At 34.9% G+C, this 22,217-nt stretch overlaps 1 protein-coding gene across 1 annotated transcript; it reads left to right on the top strand.

Moving 5' to 3' along the window:
• The first annotated feature begins 17,386 nt into the window (after positions 1-17,386).
• On the top strand, positions 17,387-18,496 carry LOC131155597 (uncharacterized). The gene is made up of 2 exons (XM_058108839.1): positions 17,387-17,676; positions 17,798-18,496. The coding sequence occupies exons 1-2, from the start codon at positions 17,669-17,671 to the stop codon at positions 18,402-18,404; spliced, it is 615 nt and encodes a 204-aa protein (XP_057964822.1). The 5' UTR covers positions 17,387-17,668; the 3' UTR covers positions 18,405-18,496.
• The last annotated feature ends 3,721 nt before the right edge of the window (positions 18,497-22,217 follow it).

Here is a 22,217-nt window from a genome sequence, read left to right as displayed (position 1 = left end):
TAAATACTGAATAAACATGTTTGAAAGTAGCATGCATGTCATGCTATATATCTGTACATGTAAAACATCTTATATCACTATATAATACATGAAATAAATCTCAGGATGGATATATAGTTGATGCCATGTATTACCCCCATATGACTAGCTTGAGCGGCTCGAAGGCAAGACCTAGCACTAGCTAGCCGACCATGCTAGATCAATATAAGTCTGTAAGTAAGATGGGCCCACCCCATCCTGATCCGGGCTGCCAGGGGGACGTCTATAACTCTACACTGAAGCCACATCGACTGCCAATATCCCATAGCCCCTTGTGGCATGTGGTAGCACTAACATAATCTGAATACATATATTGCTACAGTACCGTGCTATTGAACTAAACTAAACTAAGCCATTCGGGTATTGATATTATATACTATATTTCTTATTCTGAATATAATCGTTTCACCATAATATCTAACATAATAATATTTCCATAAAAAATAACATATCTTTCATTACAACATTTGCACCGACATTTTATATCATATTATATAAATTAATGGCCTTTATGCCATTTTATATAAATTATGGCCCTTGCGCCATTTCACATAAATTACGGCCCTTGCGTTGTTTCATAAATTACGGCTGTTGCACCGTTTTATAAATTACAGCCCTTGTGCCGTTTCACATAAATTACGAAAAATATAATTCCTGTACTATTTTAACCATTTCCCAAAAACAATAATAGCATGAAGGTTCTGAAAACATAACATTTTGCCTTCACATAAATCATAAGATTTTATACCCATGCCATACAAATTAAACCAGTTTCCCTAATAATATATATATATATATATATATAAACATTTCGTATAAACAGCAGTAATTTTTCCAAACATAATTTTATATCATACATAATTTCTGAAATAAAGTGCTGTAGAATACTAAGTATTTCCATGAAAATTTTGACTTAATTTATTCTCTTACCTGGTTTCTTGAACTACGCCAATAGGAATCCCAAACTGATGTTTGCGGCGCTCACCCGGACCCTAAATAAAAAATCCTAATTTCATTAAATCAATCCTAAATAAAATATTATTTTAATATTTCCTAAACTCATAAATTCTAAATAAATAATTATACCCTCAAATATAACTAATTACTTAATTCCCCAAATCTCACTCTCACTTTGGAATGGTGCTTAGGAAACCCAAATTGAAAATTTACTCCAACCAAAATGACGACGATTGCGACTAGGACCCCGTGGTTGTGCCCGATCGTCGATTTGGCTGAAGATCTAAGGGAAAATTGAGAAAATAGAAAAAAAAACTACCTTACCCCATGAATGGTGCCTACGCCGCTCCCACAACAAATCCGCTCCAGTAGAAATGTCGGTGGCGGAGCTAGAAATCCAATGACACCTTCCATTTTCCGATCAGCCGAATATCCATCGAGAAATTGAAGGAAGTGGGAGAGAGACGGAGGTGAGCCAAAGAGAGAGATTCTGGGGGGGGGGGGGGGGGGCTACGGCTTCTCCTCAAATGTAATTCAAATGTTTCATGAAGCAAAGCTTCAGGAAGCTTTGATATATATTTAGATATATATATATATATATATATATATATATATATATATATGAATTAATAAAATAATAATAATCTTTAACATATATAATAATAATATATTATATTATATTAATATATTAATATATTATATTATATTAATATATTAATATATTATATTATATAATTTAATTAATAATAATTATTAATTAATTAATTAATTATTTATTTATATTTATTTTTTATTTTTTAAAAAATCACTACATTCTATTGTGACAAATTTTTTATTTTTTATTTTTTTGGGGCATTACAACCTATATATCCAATATATCATTTATTTAATACATTAATTTAATAAGGTTTAATTAATTATTTTATTAAAATTAATATTTTATTATTATTATTATTATTTTCTTTCATACTATTTTTTTTTTTTTGTCACTATAACCAGGCTAAGTCAAACGTAACACGTCTATAGTACGATTTGCCAACCGCAGCCTGGTTCGGACCCAAGGGCGGTCAACATCTTTTCATAAGCCAACTCGACTTCCATTACCAACACTCTCCCCGAGTAGTGTGGTTGCACTGACTATCATCATAGCTACGGTACCGTGCTCTCAATATGAACCAATCTGAACCAGTCCATTAGGGTTCTGCTACCATATAGTACAATTTATATAATATAACCGTATAAATTCTGACATGTTCTTAATTTATTCTGTATAAAATCATATCATATCATATCTCGGTATGAAGTCGGCAGAACTCGGCACACAACCATCAATAATCAGCACACAACCATCAATAATCGGCATACATCCATAAATAATCATATCATAATTCCATAATTTTTACAACATTTTCTAAAATCAGTATACATTCATGCCACACAATTTGAGTAATAAATCATAATTTAATAACTTCTTGGAAAACATATACATTTCGTTGAAAATTAAATGAATCATCATCTTTTGGGGTTTAATCAACTCAATATACCCATTTTCCCGAAAATATACTTATAATAATTATATTTCAGAACCCCCATTTCCATATACCAGAATATCCAGAAAAACATATAAATAATTTCTATAACCACATATTATAATTTAATTAGTTAAATTTCTGAAAATATCTGACATAATCTATTACCCTTACCTGATTCCTAGAGTGATGCCTAAGATCTCTGAACTAAAATTCCATCCTAGTTTATCAGCTAAGAATTACAACCAGGACTCCGAAATGGTGTTTATTTATCAATTTGATTGAGTTTTGGGGTAGAATTTGAAGAAAGAGAGTGGGAGAGCTGCAACTAGAGAGAGAGAGAGAGTGAGTGAGGAAAGGAAATTTTTATTCCAACCAAAATGAACTTAAAATTTATTTATAGGTTTTTAACCAAACCGTTTTTCTACCGTTTTACCTTTACTGGCCCTCGGAAATTCAAAACCATCGATGGTTTTCTTGAGATTGTTGAAATCATTGAGGGTTTGGTCTCAACAAACCCTTCACCCATTTGTAATTGTCGACAGTTTTCCCTGGTGTTGGAATTGGTGTATTCCCAAGAGGGAGGGTGAATTGGATATTTAAAAATTTCTTCCTAAGTTCAACAAAACCAACAACAATATATCACAACCTAGGGTCTTTCTAAAATGAATTTCACTATCCATAATATAACACTGAGTAGATAATCAACACAATTTAAAACAGTCTCAGTATTTCCCAAGCATTCACACTAATAGAAATATAAACATTCAAGTGTGGATATTAAAGTAATGCAGGGTAAGAGAAAATGACACACGATATGATATCGGGGTTTGGCCAATACTTGCCTACGTCCCCGCCTTAGGCTCACAAGTAAGATGATTCCACTAAACTTGTTCACTTGCAGGTGGAGTGGCGCCAATTACAACACCTTACAGAATGGTGCACCTAGTTCTCTTAATTGGGTTTGAACCAGTCTGGGACTTTTCATAGGGCAAGTCTCCCTCTTCCAACAACCCATCGGGAATACAACCAGTAATATCAAATTTGTGTACAAACAAAGGTGCTTCTAAACTAAGCAGATGATGTACAACAATATGCTTAAATTACAAATTGCACTTTAGTATGATATGAATGTATAAACTCGGTGAAGTCTAAATGGCAACTCTCAGTTATATGCAACAATAACAATTTATATGTGAGAGTGGTGTGAATATATCTTTGAATTAAAATATGTATATCAATCACAAGCAATAACCTCAAAGAACTCAAGAGCACAAGCAAATATATCAAAGATAATTTATCAAATAAGTGTGAAAGATATTTGAATATCAAGATTGTTTTAAAAAATATTTCACAATAGCACAAACAACAAGCCTTTGAGTACTTGCAACAATAATGCAAAACTCACAAGCTCTAGAGAGTATTCCCAATGAAGACTTATGAATTAGATCAAAGGGGAACTCTCAAGCTTACTCTCAATAAAATCAATGTCAAACAAATGCAATGAGAGTGTAAGCTTATATGAACAATCTCAATGATACTCTTACCAAAGGATTTTAGCAAGTAGGATGAGTAAGAGAGAGATTTTTAGCTTATATGAGTATTTGGAAATTCAGAGGATTTTGGCTAATGATGTTTTCTAATCTAATCTTAATCAAGACAAATGAGGGGGTATATATAGATATCCCTCAAATTTTGATCATTGGGGACCTATTGGGTATTTTTTAATTGTTAAATTAAAGTTTAACCCAAAATAACCTTAATTAACCACGGTAAAAATAAGGCAACCCGAGAGTTTCAGTCGCCCAAACCTCAGGGACAGTCGCTCGAATAGACACACAAAGAAAAGTAACTTTTTCAAGTTTGGATGCCTGAGGAAAAGTTTGGGTGGCTGAGTCAAGGTGATTTTCCAAAACGTTCGAGGTTCGGTCGCCTAGTGGTCAGTTCGGTCTACAAAACTTTACACTTCGGTCACCTGGGGCTATTTTGAACTTAGAGTTTGGGCGCCCAAGGAAGGTAAAAAGTGACCATTCTTATCTTCGGTTGACCGTGGACATTCAGTTCAAATTAGGTTTGGTCGCCCGAGCCATGGTTAACTGTTGACCCTTTGAACATTCGGTCGCCCGAACCATTTTTAACTCTTTGGGTTTGGTCGCTCGAAACCCTATTTTTTTCCTTGAACTTATTCAACCATGTGTGAATAAGTTATAGCATTTTGTGCAAAGGTTTTAGGGTCCTAGTGGTCAGTCTATGGTCTCTTGAGAGTTAACACCAAAAATCTGACGTCGATCGACCTTCTGTCAATTGAAGGTGATCCCTAAGGTGTTGACTTTTTAAGTCCGATCTCTAGTTTTGACTATGACAAACTGCATATTATTAATGTGTGTGCCTGGTACTTGAACAAGTCATTAATTCAATGCACACACATGAGAAAGGATTGATGGAAGCCTGAAAGTCTTAAAGATCATACTCTCGGCATATTCAATGAGGAAATGAAGGGCAAAAGAAGAAGACCTACTTATGCTTCATTTGTAAATGTTGACCTTATTGGTCACACCCGGTTTTGATTATGACAAATACTCATTGTATCTAATGAGCGTTTGAGTTTTTGTGTAGGGATTAAGAATGATAAGATCAACATGTGCACAAAAGCAAGAAAGGCTTGAAGACAATTTCATAACTCTTAATTGTAATAATTTTCAGTGAAATTGTCTGTAATAGTAATTAGGTTTTTCGGTTTGTAATAAGCTCACACACATCACATGCATGATTTATTTTGTAAGCTCAAACCGAACCATGAATGAGACAGGACCTTAGGGTGCACCTTCGGTCGACCTCGGTCGACCGACACCGAACTCTCTCGGTGTCTTCAATTTGGACCCAAGTGACCTTAGGACACACACATATACACATATGTTTGTTAGGCACTTGAATAGGACTTGCCTGGGTCAATACGGGACCGAAATGCACACTTGGTGCACTTTCGGTCGACCGGCCAACTCAGTTCAATTTTGCCTGGTCAATCGAAATAGGTCCGGGTCAACAGTTTGACCAAGGCCCGGTCGACCGAGCCCTTATAGGTCATTTGACTTCGGTTGACTGAACCTCCTCCGAGTCAACTTTTTGACCCCCCCGGTCGACCGACTAACTTAGTACTCCAACTACCTGGTCGACCGAAGGGTCTTGGGAGAATTCCCAGCGGTCTGGTCGACCGAGCCCTGTAGTTCAAAAAGGCCCCGATCGACCGAACCTCGAAAATTTGGCAAATCGCCCTCCCCGGTTGACCGAGCCACTCAGTTCAAAATTGCCCTGGTCGATCGAGCTACTTGAGTCCTGGTCGATCGAACCACTTTTGGTCGACCGGACCTCTCGGGTTGGTCCAATTTTTTCCGTGGTTAATATTTTTCTAAACAGGGTTAAAATGCCTTAAACGTCATTAAACTTTTCTAATAATACCCTATAGGTCCCCAACGGTCATATTTCCTTCCATGGCTATATATATGGGTTCATTTGCAAAGATTAACAGGAAATTAGCCACTTTGATTAGGGAAAATTCTTTGAAAACCCAAAACCCTATAATACTCATTTCCAAGCTCCACACACTCAATCTTACCTTCCCGTATTGCCTACATCATTTGTAAGTTGATTTTTAAGTGTTTATATTGATCGGTTTGCTCTCCTATCCTTGGATTGTTTGACTTATTTTTTGAGAGCTAAACCTCAAGAATTCTTAGGGGACTTTATTAATAAGTCTCTCCTAAGAAGACTTTTATAGAACTTCTGAGTATTGCATATTCATTGCAATGTCTTAAGAAGTTTGTATTTTGGTTGCAAAAACATTTTCAAATATTTACTGTATTTTTATTTTGAAAATAATTGATGAGATATTTGTTAGTGTGATAAAATCTTTGTTGCAATATTCTTTCACTCATATATTATTTGCTGAATACAAAGATTACACGTCTTTTGCAAACCAAGCATATACATCATTTAATACATACATGCTTGAGATATCTTAATGATTGAAATACATAAGACTTGACATCTTTGTGTGAAACTATTTGTTGAATATCTTATGATACAAAGATTGTTTGTTTGACACTCTCACGTACGCTTTACACCGATAGAAAATACCTTTGAGAGTTGAATCATCTAGACCACATTGAGCTTACATATTGAATCATATTTGTGGTGTATATTATTGCGCGAATTTGGGTACTTATCTGCTTTACTTGAAAGCACAATCACTGTACCATTTCTTTGTAATACACTTTGGTTGTATTTCCAGGCACGGGCCTGAAGAGGGAGACTAGCCCTGGAATAGTCCCGGATTGGCTTAGACCCGGTTAGGAAAGCTAGGTGCGTCGTCCTGTTAAGGCGTGTAGGTTGAGGTCAGCCCCGCTAATTGACCTGGTTAAGGTTGAGGTCAGCCCTGTGTTAATTTGACCTGGTTGTAAACGGTGCCGCTCCACCCTTAAGTGAGCATTTAGTGGAATCCTCCAGCTTGCGAGCTAGAGGCGGGGACGTAGGCACAGTTGGCCGAACCCCGATAACATATCGTGTGTTTGCTTATATTTCCGCACTTTACATTTACCGCATATGTATGTTATGGGTGAATGATGCGTATGACTTAATCTTCATATTATATTTATCTACGCATTTGGAAATTGCATAGACAGGCCCTAGGTTGTGCATATACTGTTGTTGAATACATTAACCTAGGAGAAAAAGTTTAAAATTCCAATTCACCCCCGCTCTTGGGAATACACCAATTCTAACAGTAAATGCATTTATTATATTTGGGTCTATAATAATTTATATCGGTCTATAATAATCTTTGCATGTTATGCATGTAGGTAATTGTAAACTCAACATGACCGTAGATTGACCATAGGGACTGAATGACCTTAGGGTACCCTTTGGTCGACTGAAGGTCGATCGATGCCGGATTTTTGGGACCATTTCAAAATGACCCTAGAAATACCTTAGGTCCCAACACTTATGCACAAATAAATCCTCATTATCATTCACAAATCAGGGGGATCAAAATTGAGACAAACTGGACTTAAAATGAAAATCATGAAAATCCTGTGAGAGGTCGGGTGACCGAACCTGTGGTGTTCAATACACCTTGGGCGCCCGAACCGCTGGGAGGTTAGTGGGTTAACCTGGTTTCAGGCGACCGAACCAGAAATGAGTGTATCGTTTCCGGGTGACCGAACCCTTAAATGGGAAGTTTTCACCAACTCAGGCCATCGAAGGTTTTAGTTCAAAATAGGCTCCGGGCGACCGAACACTTGAGTTTGGTTAACTGAACTTAGCTTTGGGCACCCAAACTGCAGGTAGAAAGTTTCTGACTTTTATTCAACCAACCGAGTTTGAACTCGGGCACCCATACCATTAAAAATCGCTTTTTGAGCTGAGTCTGTTTGGGCGACCGAACTAAAGTTCAACCACCCGAAACCTCTCGAGTTACTTAATATTTTACCGTGGTTAAAAGGGTTAAACATGGTTAATTTTTCTAAATTAATTTAAAATAAATTTAATAATACCCTACATGTCCTAAACGGTCATAATTTGGCTTTGGTCTATATATATGAATTCATTTGTAAGGATTAGTAACAAGATTAAGAAAATCATTAGTGCAAAATCCTCTCTATTTCCAAAAGTTCATATTGCCTATTTTACTTCAAAATACTCTCAAATCTTCATTCCTTTGATACATCTTAACTTTGTGAGAATTCAATATTGGGTTATTGATTAGTATAGATTGCTCATACTCCCATTTGCTTGGCTTGATTGTTTGATATTATTTTGGGGAGTTTAGCAAAGTTTATCCCACATATTTGAATATAGTAAATCTTGTGTTGGGATAAACTCATGGGCTTAAGGATCTTTGCATTGTCATTGCAAGATTCCTATAGCTTTGATTTTGTTGTGCAAATATTTTTCCAAGTTATAATATTTTCAAACTACTCTTGTGCTTATTTCATTGAAAGAAAATATTTTGAGGTAGTTTGAATATTTGATTAGTGTCTTTGAAACTTTGATTTGTTATTGAGATTTCATATAACTTGTTTCAAAGATATAGCTTGATTAGAACACCCTTGAGCATACTTTTTTTTTTTTTGGAATACGCACCGGGTATCCACGCGTCCGTTTTACGGTCCACGTGGCTAATCCTGTGCCCCTTGAAGTTGACCCCACAACTCCAAAGGGAGGGTAAATTCAGGAGTTCAGGGGCGAAAATGAGGCTGGGAGGGTTTGAACACCTGACCTCGTGAAAGGCACTCCCGCAGCCCGCACTACCACCTGAACCACACCCTGGGGGTACTCTTGAGCATACTTGTTATCACATCTTGTTGAGTGTTGCTTGCACAAAGATACACATCACTGAGCTTGCATAACCTATACTGTTGATGTGCATGTGATTGATTACATTGGTACATAATTTGCTTAGTTGAGAAACATATTTGTTGTATGCAAATTTGATTTAGAAATATGTTGTATTCTAAATATGGCCTAAGGGGGCGGTAATCTAGCCCGGTAAGGATTGGTTGTAAAGGTTGAGGTCAGTCTTGTGTTAATTGACCTGGTTGTAAAAGTTGAGGTCAACCTTGTGCTAATTGACCTGGTTGTTTAGGTGTTGCTCCACCAGTTAAGTGAGCTTATAGTGGTAATCCTTGTGCTTGTTAGCCAAGGTGGGGACGTAGGTAGTTTGCCAAACCTCGATAACATTTATGGTGTCGTCTCCTTTACTGCTTTATTGTGCATGTTTGGTTAAATTTTTATTGCAGTTTAAATTTCGCCATATATTTGCATTGATTTATTTTATATGCACTATATTGACCTTAGACTTGCGTAATACTGCTGTTAGTGGATTGACCTATGTTGACCTTATAGGTCACACTCGATTTTGATCATGACAAAAACTCATTGTATCTAATGAATGTTTGAGACTTTGTCTAGGAATTTAAATTGACAGATCATAATGCACATGGAGAAAGTGAAGCTTGAGGACCAAATTTCTATTGAAGATCCAATTTCTTATGTTGTAATATATTTCGTTCATGTAAAGGGTCTGTAATAGTAATTAGGGTTTTTTTGTGTAATAATCACACACATCACATGCATGGTCTAATACGTAAGCTCAAAATCAAATGACCATAGAAAGACCTTAGGGAACACACAAAGGTTGATCGACACCGGATTTTTTTGGTGCACTCAAAAAGGCCTGAAATGACCTTAGGACACTTACTCATTCATACATATGATTGATTATTTGATTTGGGTGATTGCTTGCTTGAAAAAGGACCGAAATGCACAAGTTTTGCACTTTCGGTCGACCGACCTATACATGTCATTTTTCCCTTGGTCGACCGAATCTGGTCTGGGTCAATAGGTTGACCATAGTCCTATCGATCGAGCCTCTGAAGCTTATTTAACCCTAGTCGATCGAACCATCTTGAAGTCAACACTTTGACTTCCTAGTCGACCGAGCATAATTTGTATTACACTAACTTGGTCAACCGAATTCCCACGTGTGGGATCCAACTATCTAGTTGACCGACCAGTCTAGTTCATTCTAGTTCTGGTAGACCAAACCTCAGAGAATTGAAAAATCGCCTTTTTCCGGTTGACCGAGTCCTTAGTTCATTTTTGCCCTGGTCGACCGAACCGTGCTAATTTTGAAAACCTCCTCGGACATACTGATCTGGTCGACTGACTCTGAAGTTCATTTTTGATCTGGTCGACCGATGCTCTCGGGCTATTTTGAAATGTTGCATTATTTAACTATTTTAATTACTAAAAACGGTATTAATCTTTTCTAAAAATGCCGACCGTGTCCCCAGCGAGCAACGTTTATAGTATATCTATATATACTCTTTATTTAGAGAAATTATATATGATTTGAAAATATACAATTAAGAAAATTTCTCCAGAGCTTCTTATCTTGCGACTTTGAATATTCATTCACTCATACTTACCCACTATGATTGCGTAAATCCTTTGTAAGTTGATTGAGTGTCTGTATTGAAAAGGTTTGCTCTCCTATTTGTGTGTGATTGATTTGTTTTTATCGAGAGCTAAAACCTAAGTATTCTTAAGGGCTTTTGCCGATAAGCCTATCCTAAGAAGACTTGCCTTAAGCTTCTGAGTATTGCAGTTATTGCAATAACTTAGGAAGTTTGTATTTGTTTTTTGGATTGCAAAAACGTTTTCAAAAACACTCTCAAATATCTTGTGTGATTTAGATCTACATATTTTGTGAAAAGATATTTGTGTTTGTGATAGTGATCTTTGTTACAATATTCATTCACTCACATATTATTTGCTGAATACAAGGATTACATATATTTTGCAAACCAAGCATATACATATTCACGCGATTGAAATATCCTGCTAATTGATATTTTTAAGGTTGCTTGACCTCTTTGTGTGAAACATGGTTATTTGAATATCTTAAGATACAAAGATTGTTTGTTGATATTCTCACGCACTCATTGCTCTGATAGCAAACATATTTGAGAGTTGAAATATAAGATCACACTGAGCTTACATATTAAATCATTTGTGGTACTTGTGATTGAACGCATTTGGGTACAAATTTGCTTTACGTGAAAGCACTTTTCTATTGTACCATTTGATTGTAAAATCTGAGTGTTTCCAGGCGTGGCCTGAGGGGGCGGTAATCCAACCCGGTAAGGATTGGTGTAAAGGTTGAGGTCAGCCCTGTGCTAATTGACCTAATTTGTATAGGTGCCGCTCCACCCGTTTAAGTGAGCAAGTGATACTGATAATCCTTGTTCTTGTTAGCCAAGGTGGGGACGTAGGCAATTGGCCGAACCTCGATAACATTTCTATGTGTCACTCTTACCTTACTGCTTTCTAGTGCATGTGTGTTTGATTAAATCGTTTTATTTACTTTATGGTAAACATTTACTTTACTTGCACTAGATTGACCATAGAGTTGTGAATATACTGGTGTTAGGAGATTAACCTAGGGATTAAAATTTAAAAATACTAATTCACCCCCCCTCTTGGGATCACGATAAAGCTAACAACCTAGGGGATAAATTTTTTTAAATACAAATTCACCCCCCTCTTGGGATTGCACCAAAGCTAACATAAGGTCAGTCTATCATGTATGTAATGTATTATTACAGACCAAATTTTAAATAGAATTGCATTTACAATAAAAATCTTCTTCTTCTTTCTTTTGCTTTTTGGATTCTACATGGAGTATGTCAAATGATGTGGGCTTTAGGTCTTTTAGGCTTCCATGTTTTCTGTACCTCATGTGTGTGTTGAATTCTAGACTTGTTCACAAACTGAATACACACATGAGTATCAAGTGTTTTGTCGGCATCAAAACAGAGATCGGACTCAAAAAGTCAACACCTGGCTCCTAAAACCGTCGACGGTTTGGTCCTATACCAAACTAAATTTTCCCTTTTCCTTATTATTATTATTATTATTATTATTATTATTATTATTATTATTATTATTTGGGTCTCTACACGAGGGGTTGTTAAATAGGTCCTACTGGACATATTTTGACTAGAGAGAGATAATTGTATCTTTGTATTGTGAAACTTTCAATTTCATAGTGAAATATTAGCTGGATTCCTCTTGAGCATACTTGTTATCACATCTTGTTGAGTGTTGCTTGCACAAAGATACACATCACTGAGCTTACATAACCTATACTATTGATGTGCACGTGATTGATTGCATTGGTACATAATCTACTTAGTTGAGAAACATATTAGTTATACGCAAATTTGATTGAGAAATCTATTATATTCTAGGCGTGGTCTGAGGGGGCGGTAATCCAACCTGGTAAGGATTGGTTGTAAAAGTTGAGATTAGCCCTGTGTTAATTGACTTGTTGTAAAGGTTGAGGTCAGCTCTGTGCTAATTGACTTGGTTATTTAGGTGTCGCTCCACCCGTAAGTGAGCTTATAGTGGTAATCATTGTGCTTGTTAGTAAAGGCGGGGAAGTAGGCAGTTTGCCGAACCTCGATAACATTTCTGATGTTGTCTCCTTTACTACTTTATTGTGCATGCTTGGTTCAAATTCTATTGCAATTTAAATTCCGCCGTATATTTACATTAATTTATTTTATATACACTAGATTGACCTTAGGCTTGTGTAATATTGCTGTTAGTGGATTGACCTAGGGGATAAATTTTTTAAAATACCAATTCACCCCCCTCTTGGGATTGTACCAAAGCTAACATAAGGTCAGTCTACGGTTATCACTGAGCTTTCATCCATATCATGTATGCAATGTATTATTACAGACCAAAATTAAAACAGAAATGCATTTACAATAAAAATCTTCTTCTTCTTCTTTCTTTTGCTCTTCGGATTCTACATGGAGTATGCCAAATGATGTGGGCTTTAAGTCTTTCAGGCTTCCATGTCTCCTATACCTCATGTGTGTGCTGAATTCTAGATCTGTTTACAAACTGAATACACACATAAGTACCAAGTGTTTTATTAGTATCAAAACAGAGATTAGACTCAAAAAGTCAACATCTGGGCCCCTAAAACCGTCGACGGTTTGGTCCTGTACGAAACTAAATTTTCCTTTTTCCTTATTATTATTATTATTATTATTATTATTATTCGGGTCTCTACACGAGGGATTGTTAAATAGGTCTTTCTGGGCATATTTTGACAAGAGAGAGATCATTGTATCTTTGTATTGTGAAACTTTCAATTTCATAGTGAAATATTAGCCGGATTGCTTCCGTGGATGTAGCCATTGTCGAACCACGTATATTCTCGTGTTCTCTTTACTTGTTTTCAAATTTACTAATTGTGTATGAATTCACGTATGTTATTTTGAAGGTGAGAGTGCCACGTGTGAGAGGATTTCGCCAAGATTGTCCTACTAGGTGGAATTCTACTTATATGATGCTTGAAAGTGCTTTATACTATAGAGATGCTATTTGCCAATTCAGGTTTAGTGAGGAGAATTTTAAGTTTTGCCCAAATGATGATGAATGGAAGGAAATTGAGAAAATTGCTAGTCTCTTGAAGGTTTTTTATGACTTGACAAATCTTTTTTTCTGGGACATCTTATCCAACTACAAATTTATACTTTCAAGGAGTATGGAAGGTACAAGTAACTTTACTTAATGCGGCATTGGGTGATGATGTCTTTTTAAGGAATGTGGCCACTCAAATGCAAGGGAAATTTGACAAATACTGGTATAGTAAAATTTTGGCAATGGCTGTTATTTTGGATCCTCGTTTCAAGATACAATTTGTATCTTTTTGTTTAAAAGAAGTGCAACCAATGTCTTGGAAAGATCGAGTAAACGACATCTAGCGTGAGATGCATTCACTCTTTGATGAGTATGTGAAGCACCACTCCCCTTCAACTTCTAAGAAAATGTCTTCCTTTGAAGCAACTGTTAGTCATGATCGTGGTCATATGATACCTATTGCAACATCAGTTGATATGACACTAAAAGTAAGACTTTTTTTAAGTACAAATTTTATTTTACTTTTATTATACATCTATAGAATTTTTATATTTCTACTGTTATATACTTGTTTTTAGGGTTTTAAAGCTTTTACTAAAGAAGATGAAGAAGTTCCAATGTCAGAACTAGAAATGATTTTTAGAGAGAGGATGGTAGATTGTGATAAAGAATTGGATATTTTGGACTTTTGGAGGAGTCATGAATATAGGTATCCGATTCTTTCTCAAATGGCAAGAGATATCTTATCAATTCCAATATCAACAGTTGCATCGGAATCAGCATTAAGTATTTGAGGAAAAGTGATAAATATGTCACGTAGTTCTCTTACGCCTGATAATGCTGAAACTATCATTTTAACTCGTGATTGGCTGTATAGTCGAGGTGGTATGCTTATTTAATTATATTTCTATGTTATTATAATTACTATGTATTATGCAATATTTATTTATTTATTTATATTTTGACTTTTGAATTTTGAATGCAGTTGAAGATTTTGTAGATAAGGAAGAACTTGCTGAAGATATTGCTCAAGCTAAAAGAGCAGGTCGTACCTCATCTAGTGTATCATCCTGCTCTGTTTGACTTTATTTGAATATTACTACACTAGCACAGGCTATGCAGCTAGTGCTTCTATTTATCTTTGAAAATTATGTAGTCAATAAATTATTATTTATTTGTTGTTTTAACTTGTAGTGTTGAATAAATTATTTGTAAATTTTTTTCTAGTTAGATAACTTGTAACTTTTGAGATGCTAATTAATAAGTTCAATTTATGTTCTTCGATTCATAACTTAAATTATATTTTGAATTCTTTCATAATAGGCACACGAGGACAAGAAGATGAAAGCTTTGATGTCACAAATGAAAGCATTTCAATTAATTCAAGGCATTCAAACGATTTTGAAGTTATTTGAAGGATGGATTGAGATTTTTTTTTAGTTTGTTGATTGTTTTATTTTGGGAGATTCACACGATTTGACAATAGTTGTATTTAAAGAAACTCACATGCAGTAAGAACAATTATAATGTTTAGATTTTAGACTCACACGAGTCACACAATTTGAGTTTTTATTTTGAGTTGGATTGAGATTAATTTATTATGTTTTATTGCTTACAGTTTTAATTGCATGAATTAGGAGTTGTTAATTAGTATAAATGATTGAATGATTGATATAGTTACTAAAAAAGTTAATACATAAATTAATTGCAAGTTATCGTATACAATTTAAATTATTTTGATAAAAATAAATTATTAATAAAATTATATTTGAGAATGGCGAATTATCTGTCCCATCCGCCATGAATTATCCGACCCGAAACCGCTTAATCCGTCACTTAAACGAGTCGAATATGGATTATGATTTTTTCACCCGATAATCCGCCTTATCCGTCACGAATAAACCGACCCAATCCGCTTTGTCAGGTCTAATTCTCGTGTTGTTCTCTTTACTTGTTTTTAGATTTACTAATTGTGTATGAATTTGTGTTCTTTGTGTTTTATCATTTGTTGCAAATTTAATTATTCCACTGTGCATCCTTTACTCGATTTCCGCAATGCATTCTTATATATGTAGTTAGTTCTCACCATTTGGCATGGCGTCAAGGGTAAAACCATTTTTTTTTTCATTTTTTCTTTTTGCTAAAAGCAATTTGCAGTATATAAAATTAATTTTTCTTAGCATAAATAAATTTATAAATAAAATAATTTTACTTTTATTTCAACAAAAATCTTCATATTTAATATATTTCATTTAGTTTATAATGAAGTGAGTTTATTTTTTTACAATTTTATTTTTTTTTATTTTATAGTTTGAATAATTTCTATGTCAATTAATAGTATTTAAGATCTTAAAAAGTAGATATCAAAATATATCTGAAAAATATTTACAAATTCACAGTATTTTATGATATTATATTTAATTTTTTATTTAATCAATATTTTTATAAGATAACTAATAAAAAAATAACATAAAAACACTCACATAAAAACTTTTCATTCAAACCTTCTTACTTCAAAATTAAAACTAAATTCAATATGCATACAAATGGATAATAAAATTTACATACAACGAAAAATTTCGTATGCATTCAAAAATTTAACATGCATTCATCGTTTATACAAACAAAATTTAACATGTATTCATTATTTATACATGAAAATATTCTAACTTGGATTCGGGGAGTTTCACAATGCTGCTTCAAATCACCAAATTGACTTTAATACAAGTCAATTCAAGATACAAATACCAATTTCTACTTCAAACTAATCAAAACTTTTCAGAATTTCAACTCAATTTTCAGATTACAAGAAGCTAGGGTTTTCAACAATGTTGAATGTGGGACAACATATCTCATTTCATTCCTCATGCAATACTCCCCTAACGTTCGCTTCTACTTCATAAGCAGAACATTCGAATTTTACAATTTGAACTACAACGGTCACTTGCAACTAGGATTGTAGACAGTTCGGTTTTGGCCAGAACCGAAAATTGAACTGAAATTTTCGATTTTGGGATTTCCAAACTGAAACCGAAACCGAAACCGAACCGAAATTATGCTTTAATTGAAAATCGAAAATGTGGCGGTTCGGTTGCAGTTTTTCGATTTTAAACTGATTTTTTTTACAAAAAAATAACCTTTATTTTTTATAAAATTGTTAAAAATTTATTAAGCATTTTAATTTTTTATAGGGACTCATAATTTTAACAAAATAAAATCTATTGGGCACTTTTAACAAAAATAACCTTTATTTTTCATAAAGTTCTTAAAAATTTATTAAGAATTTTAATTTTCTATAGTGGCTATATGGCTATATTGCATGTTATATTTTTACTAGTCATATTATATATATATATATATATATATATATATCTTATGTAAATCGGTTTTTCGATTTTTTTGGATTTGGTTTCAACATAAAACTGAAACCGAAACTGAACATTTTTATTTTTAAAAATTACAACCGAAACTGAAAATCAAAAAACCGAACTGTTTATGGTTTCGGTTCGATTTCAATCTGATTTTTAATTTTTTGGTAATTTTTGTACACCCTACTTGCAACACCTTTATTTTTGTCTGCTCTTCTCTTCAAACTTGCAGACAGAAAGAAAAAAAGAAGATGAAATTTAATGGAGTAAAAAACAATGGTTAATTCAACGTTTTTTAATTAAAAATATTACTTGGTATAACGTCTTTTAATATTACATCAACCGTATGATGTGTCCACCCGTCTTTTTAGATGGTCGCATCAGCGTTAACCAAAAAAAAAAAAAAGACGGGTGTTTTTTTAGACAGGAAAATAAAGTTGAAAGTGAACTGTTTTTAAAAATAAAATTTAATAAAATAATATTAAATTCGAAAAAAACTCAAAGGAAGACGACAGGCCTCCTACGGGGCTGAGGGTATGCCTGTGGTAGGCCTTCCACCGAACCAACGCCTGCAAGGCTGATCGAAAAAGCAAGGCATCTCTCTTTCCCTTACGAAAAAGAAAAAAACATATTAATTAAGAAATAAACCAAATATTGCAGAATGGAAGAGAAGAAATTTTGAAGGAAGAGTGATCTCTCCATAACTCCCAATAAATAGCAGCACGCAGGAGGAGCAAGAGAAAAGGAAGAAAAAGAAAGCTCTTAGTTTCAATCATGGAAGAGTAATTCCTTATTTCTCTTTAGTTTTTTATTTTCTTAATTAAATAATATTCATTCCCATTTTATTCTAGTTAATTCAACCCACCACTTCCATTAATGGAAATTTCATTTATTTGATTTCAGATCTGAACAGTACGCTTCGAAAGACTACTACGAGGAAACCAGAAGAACAGTCGAGTCTTCCACCACCACGACCACCACCGTGGTCGCCGTCGGCGACGCGACCACAACCAGCGTTCACGTCACCGCCCTGGACGGCCTCGTGAACGTGAACTCCCTGTTCACGGTGGCCATCTTCGTGGGACTATCCCTGACGACGCCCGGGCAGCGCAGCCTGGAGAACCGCAGCGCCTGCGACGCCGACGTCAGCGTGGCCAAGAAGCTTCTGGTCTTCGAAGTGGTCTCCTTCAGCTTCTTCCTCTTCTCCTCCCTGGTGGCGCAGGGCCTCAAGCTCGCCATCAACCTCCTCAACAGCAAAGACGTCGACGAAGCCTTCCGCGCCCACATCAACATCAGGGTCCTGCGGTTCGGGATGCTCGGCTCCGCCGTCGGATCCGTGATGGGGTGCTTGTTCTTGGTGCTTTCCATGATCAATGTCATCGAGATTCGGCTGGGGATGTTGTCTTGTGGGAGCAAATCGGCTGTTCATGCGGTTGTGGTATTGATTATGCTGGTTTCTTCTGCTCTTGTGGTTTACATTTCTACTGCTATATATGCTTTTATGCACTGATAATTTAAGTTTAATTTTATTGGGATTCTTCTCCGGGAATTGGCCTGCACGTTCCAAGTTGAAAATTGAAGCATTTCTTTCATTTGGGTGAATGCTTCTTAGTTCTCTTGCTCGATCAGATTGGTTGAAATTTGCCTAATTTGTATGTTTGGTATATTGGGTGAGGTGATAAATGCTTACTGTCAGGATACTAAGAATACCCAGTTTGGGACACAAATTGCTTGAAACACGTAAATTTTCATTGATCAGCTAGCTAGATTAAATTATCAATGTGTTATGCCTGCTGCTTTGTCTTTGAAATTTGCCTTTTTGAGTACTTGGCTGCTAGTTAATTAGACACATAATGTTGAAATTCACGAGCATAAGAAGATTAGTTTGGGGGTAATATATAATAGTGTATATGGTATATTTGTAGAATGTATAGAGTTTTGAACCAGTGCTATATTGGGTTTTGGTGGGGTAGGATGCGTAGTTAAAGATATGATCACAGGACCTAAACACAGCTAAAATGCTTGCCCCCATTAGAAGAGCACTCGGCACAACAGAAGAGGGTTATTGATGGAGGATCACTTGTGTATAATTCTAGGCGATCATATTTTATTTTAAGATTTAGAAATTAGAAATTTTTTTAAATTAGTAAATCTAGATATTTTCAAAGTTAAGTTAAGTTAGGATTATTTGTGAATTTTAAGTATTTTGGACTTATTTTATAATTATATGTTTTTACTTGTAATGTGGAGGTAGAAGTACCTTCTTTGTTGTGTATTAGGCAGTTGGTTATCATATGTGAATAAGAATCTCTCTCTCTCTTCCCCCTGCTTTGTCCTCCCTTTTCTTCTTCTTCTTCTTCTTCTTCTTCTTCTTCTATTCTATTACGCTGTTCTTTGTTCTGTCTCTCTCTACCCATCTTCTTTCACTCTCTATGATGCCCCTAACATCTACCCTCTCTCTCTTCTGGCTGCAGTAACTCTCTGTTATGTTCTTTCTCTAGTTACTATATTAAACTGCCATAGCCCCTTTTTTCTCCCCTAGTCTATCTTCTTATTCTCTTGCTCTTCGGTTTCTTTTTCTTAGTTCTCTTTTTATATTTGTTTTTATATATGTCCTATATCAATTTCTCCTTTCTTGATTCTTCTTTTTCTCTTCCTCAGTTTCTCTCCCTCAATTCTCTTTATATTTCTAGTTCTATATTTTTCCTACTTCAATTTCTCCTATATCAATTTCTCCCTTTTTAATTCTTCATCATCTTCTCCCCTTTCTTAGTTTTTATGCCTCAATTCTCTATTTTTATTTTATTTTTTGATTTTTGTTACTTGTCCTACATCAATTTAAGATCAAAGTCACACCATATTCACCTTCTTTTGCCATTGCCATTGTTGTTAAACACCAAAACAATTTATAGTTAATTTGATTTATTTTCAATTAATGTAAGTGTTGTTTATAATTGTGCCCTTTGAATTTGAACACTATTTCCCAGACATTGGTTCATCACACTTCCCTCACCATTGAAGGCAGAAGCCCCCCAAAAGGCCTTTCCCTGCAATTTCACCTTCATTTGACCAGAGGTGTGGCCCCATGCGCCACACGAAAATCTCCTAATTGCTGACCACTTAAAAATTCCTCCTTGCTGAAGTTGTTTTGACACATCACCACTACCATTCGACTCATTAGCCCCGTGATCTACCTCCAGCATCACCGGAGGACCTTGTTGGTGATGCACACTCCAAGCTTCGGTGACGTGTGTGAGATAGAGATAAATTCTTTTGCTTCTTCGAGAATCATAAGAGCTGTGTTTAGCCATGATATTTTGTTTTTGTTTTTTTTTGTCTTTTGCAATATTTTGAATTGGCATTGAGATAATTGAGCATACTATAGGATCTTGGATTGTCAATGTGAATTTTAGTGCTTTGAAGGCCTGTCTGCGTTTAGATTGGGGACTAAAAACATGATATTTTGAGATTTATTGCAACAAATTGGTTTTCATCCACGAGATTTTGATGTTGGGTTGAATAAATCCAGCTTTGATTGTTTGATACATATATTTGAAGGATAAATTTAGCATTGCCAACCTCTAAAGTAAGGTTTAATTCTTATTTTTTGGAATATATGTGAGACATCCAGGGTTATTGTTGATAAATTGGAGAACCTACAAATTGGGAGGCCTACATTTTTAATATTTTGCAAGATATTAATTTGACAAAGTGTTACATGGGCTTCTATGCTTTATCTCTGACTATATTGCTTGTTTCAATAGAAATGTTTCAAAGATAGAATTTACAAATTGGTTATTTTATCTTGATATTTATTTTGAATACAACGAAGGCACCAGAAACAAGGACAACATTTGCATCTTCGTAAGTTTGTGGGCTCTATAGCTGGGTGGCGGGATAGAATATAATAGTAGTGAAGAAAATAAGGGGAAAGGAATGAAAATTTTGTTAATATTAGAATTCTTCCTTTGAGTATTATGCCTGAGATGGTTTGTAATCTAAAAGCAAGAAAGAGTTTCTATTTTGCGCAACATTTCTAATCTTAAAACATCCAATCAAGCATGAAACAAAAGTTAATATGGAATATGATCACAGGAGAGGAAATTGTTATTTAACAACAATTGTTGAAACAACCTATCAAGGATGAAATAGAAATTGTTGTTGTGGGTACACCTTTGATCACAAAAATAAGGAAATTGCTAGTGACCTTGCATCCATTGTTGTCATAGGTTATCAATGTTGGAGTGGATGTGCCAATAATTGTGTAGATGGTAGGGCACATGATTGCATTTTTGAAGGGCAAAGAGTCTAGGAGTAGGCAACAAAATTAAATGTTGAAACTGAAATTTTATTCAACACAATTGCTTTTTAAAGAATGAAATTGTTGGATCTCGTGAAAAGTTTGTGACGCATAGGCCTTAAGCCTTGAATCATTTTCCAATGTGTGATAATTCTCCACCTATTCACTTTATTTGGATTGGGAACCTTGAAGAGAACAACAATATGTCGTTGATATTTGCACCTATTGAACACGAACAATGTGAAATTACAAGATGAATGACTCATTGATCCATACTCCCTACTCTTGTTGCGTCATTGTAAAATGAGAGGTTTAGCTTTTTCTAACGAGGAGAGTTTAATGGAGGATCGCTTGCGAATAATTCTAGGCGATCATAGTTTGTTTGAAGATTTATAAATTATGGATTGTTTTAAATTATAAATCTAAAAGTTTTAGAAGTTTCGTTAATTTAGATTTATTTGTATATTTTTAGTTCTCTAGGTTATGTTGTAATTTTGGGATATCCGTACTTTCATTACAATGCATTAGAAAGTTATCAACTTTGAATCATAATTCCCCATTAGTTTCCCTCTCTTTTGTGCAACCATTAATCTCCTCTCTGTCTCTTTCTTACCATTCTTTAATTTTATTCTATCCCTAATATCTATCATGTCTCCTGGCTACAACATCTTTATGTTTTGTTCTTTCTTTAGTTTCTACCTTAAACTACTGCAACCTCTTTCTTCTCCGTTAATCTCTATTCTTCTTACTTTCCTTCCCTATTTCTCTCCCTTAATTCTTTCTTTCTGATTTTTTGTTACTTGTCCTAGATCAGTTAATCATTTAGACCCTTTTCTAAATATTTATGAAGAGATCTTCCTAACATCTGGACCTAATTCATTCGGTTGTCTTAGAGCCATGGTCATTGCTGCCTCAATTTCCAAAATGGTGTAATTCATATTGGACATGCATTTACTATAGGGGATGGGTCAGACTATAGTATGGTTGTCCATAGGTCAAGTTAGACCCAAAATTTCAACTTCC

This window comes from Malania oleifera, chromosome 5, assembly GCF_029873635.1.
Source record: "Malania oleifera isolate guangnan ecotype guangnan chromosome 5, ASM2987363v1, whole genome shotgun sequence".
In the NCBI taxonomy this organism is placed as follows: domain Eukaryota; kingdom Viridiplantae; phylum Streptophyta; class Magnoliopsida; order Santalales; family Ximeniaceae; genus Malania; species Malania oleifera.
The sequence above is the reverse complement of the archived record's forward strand: the minus strand, read 5'-3'. Positions and strand labels throughout refer to the sequence as shown.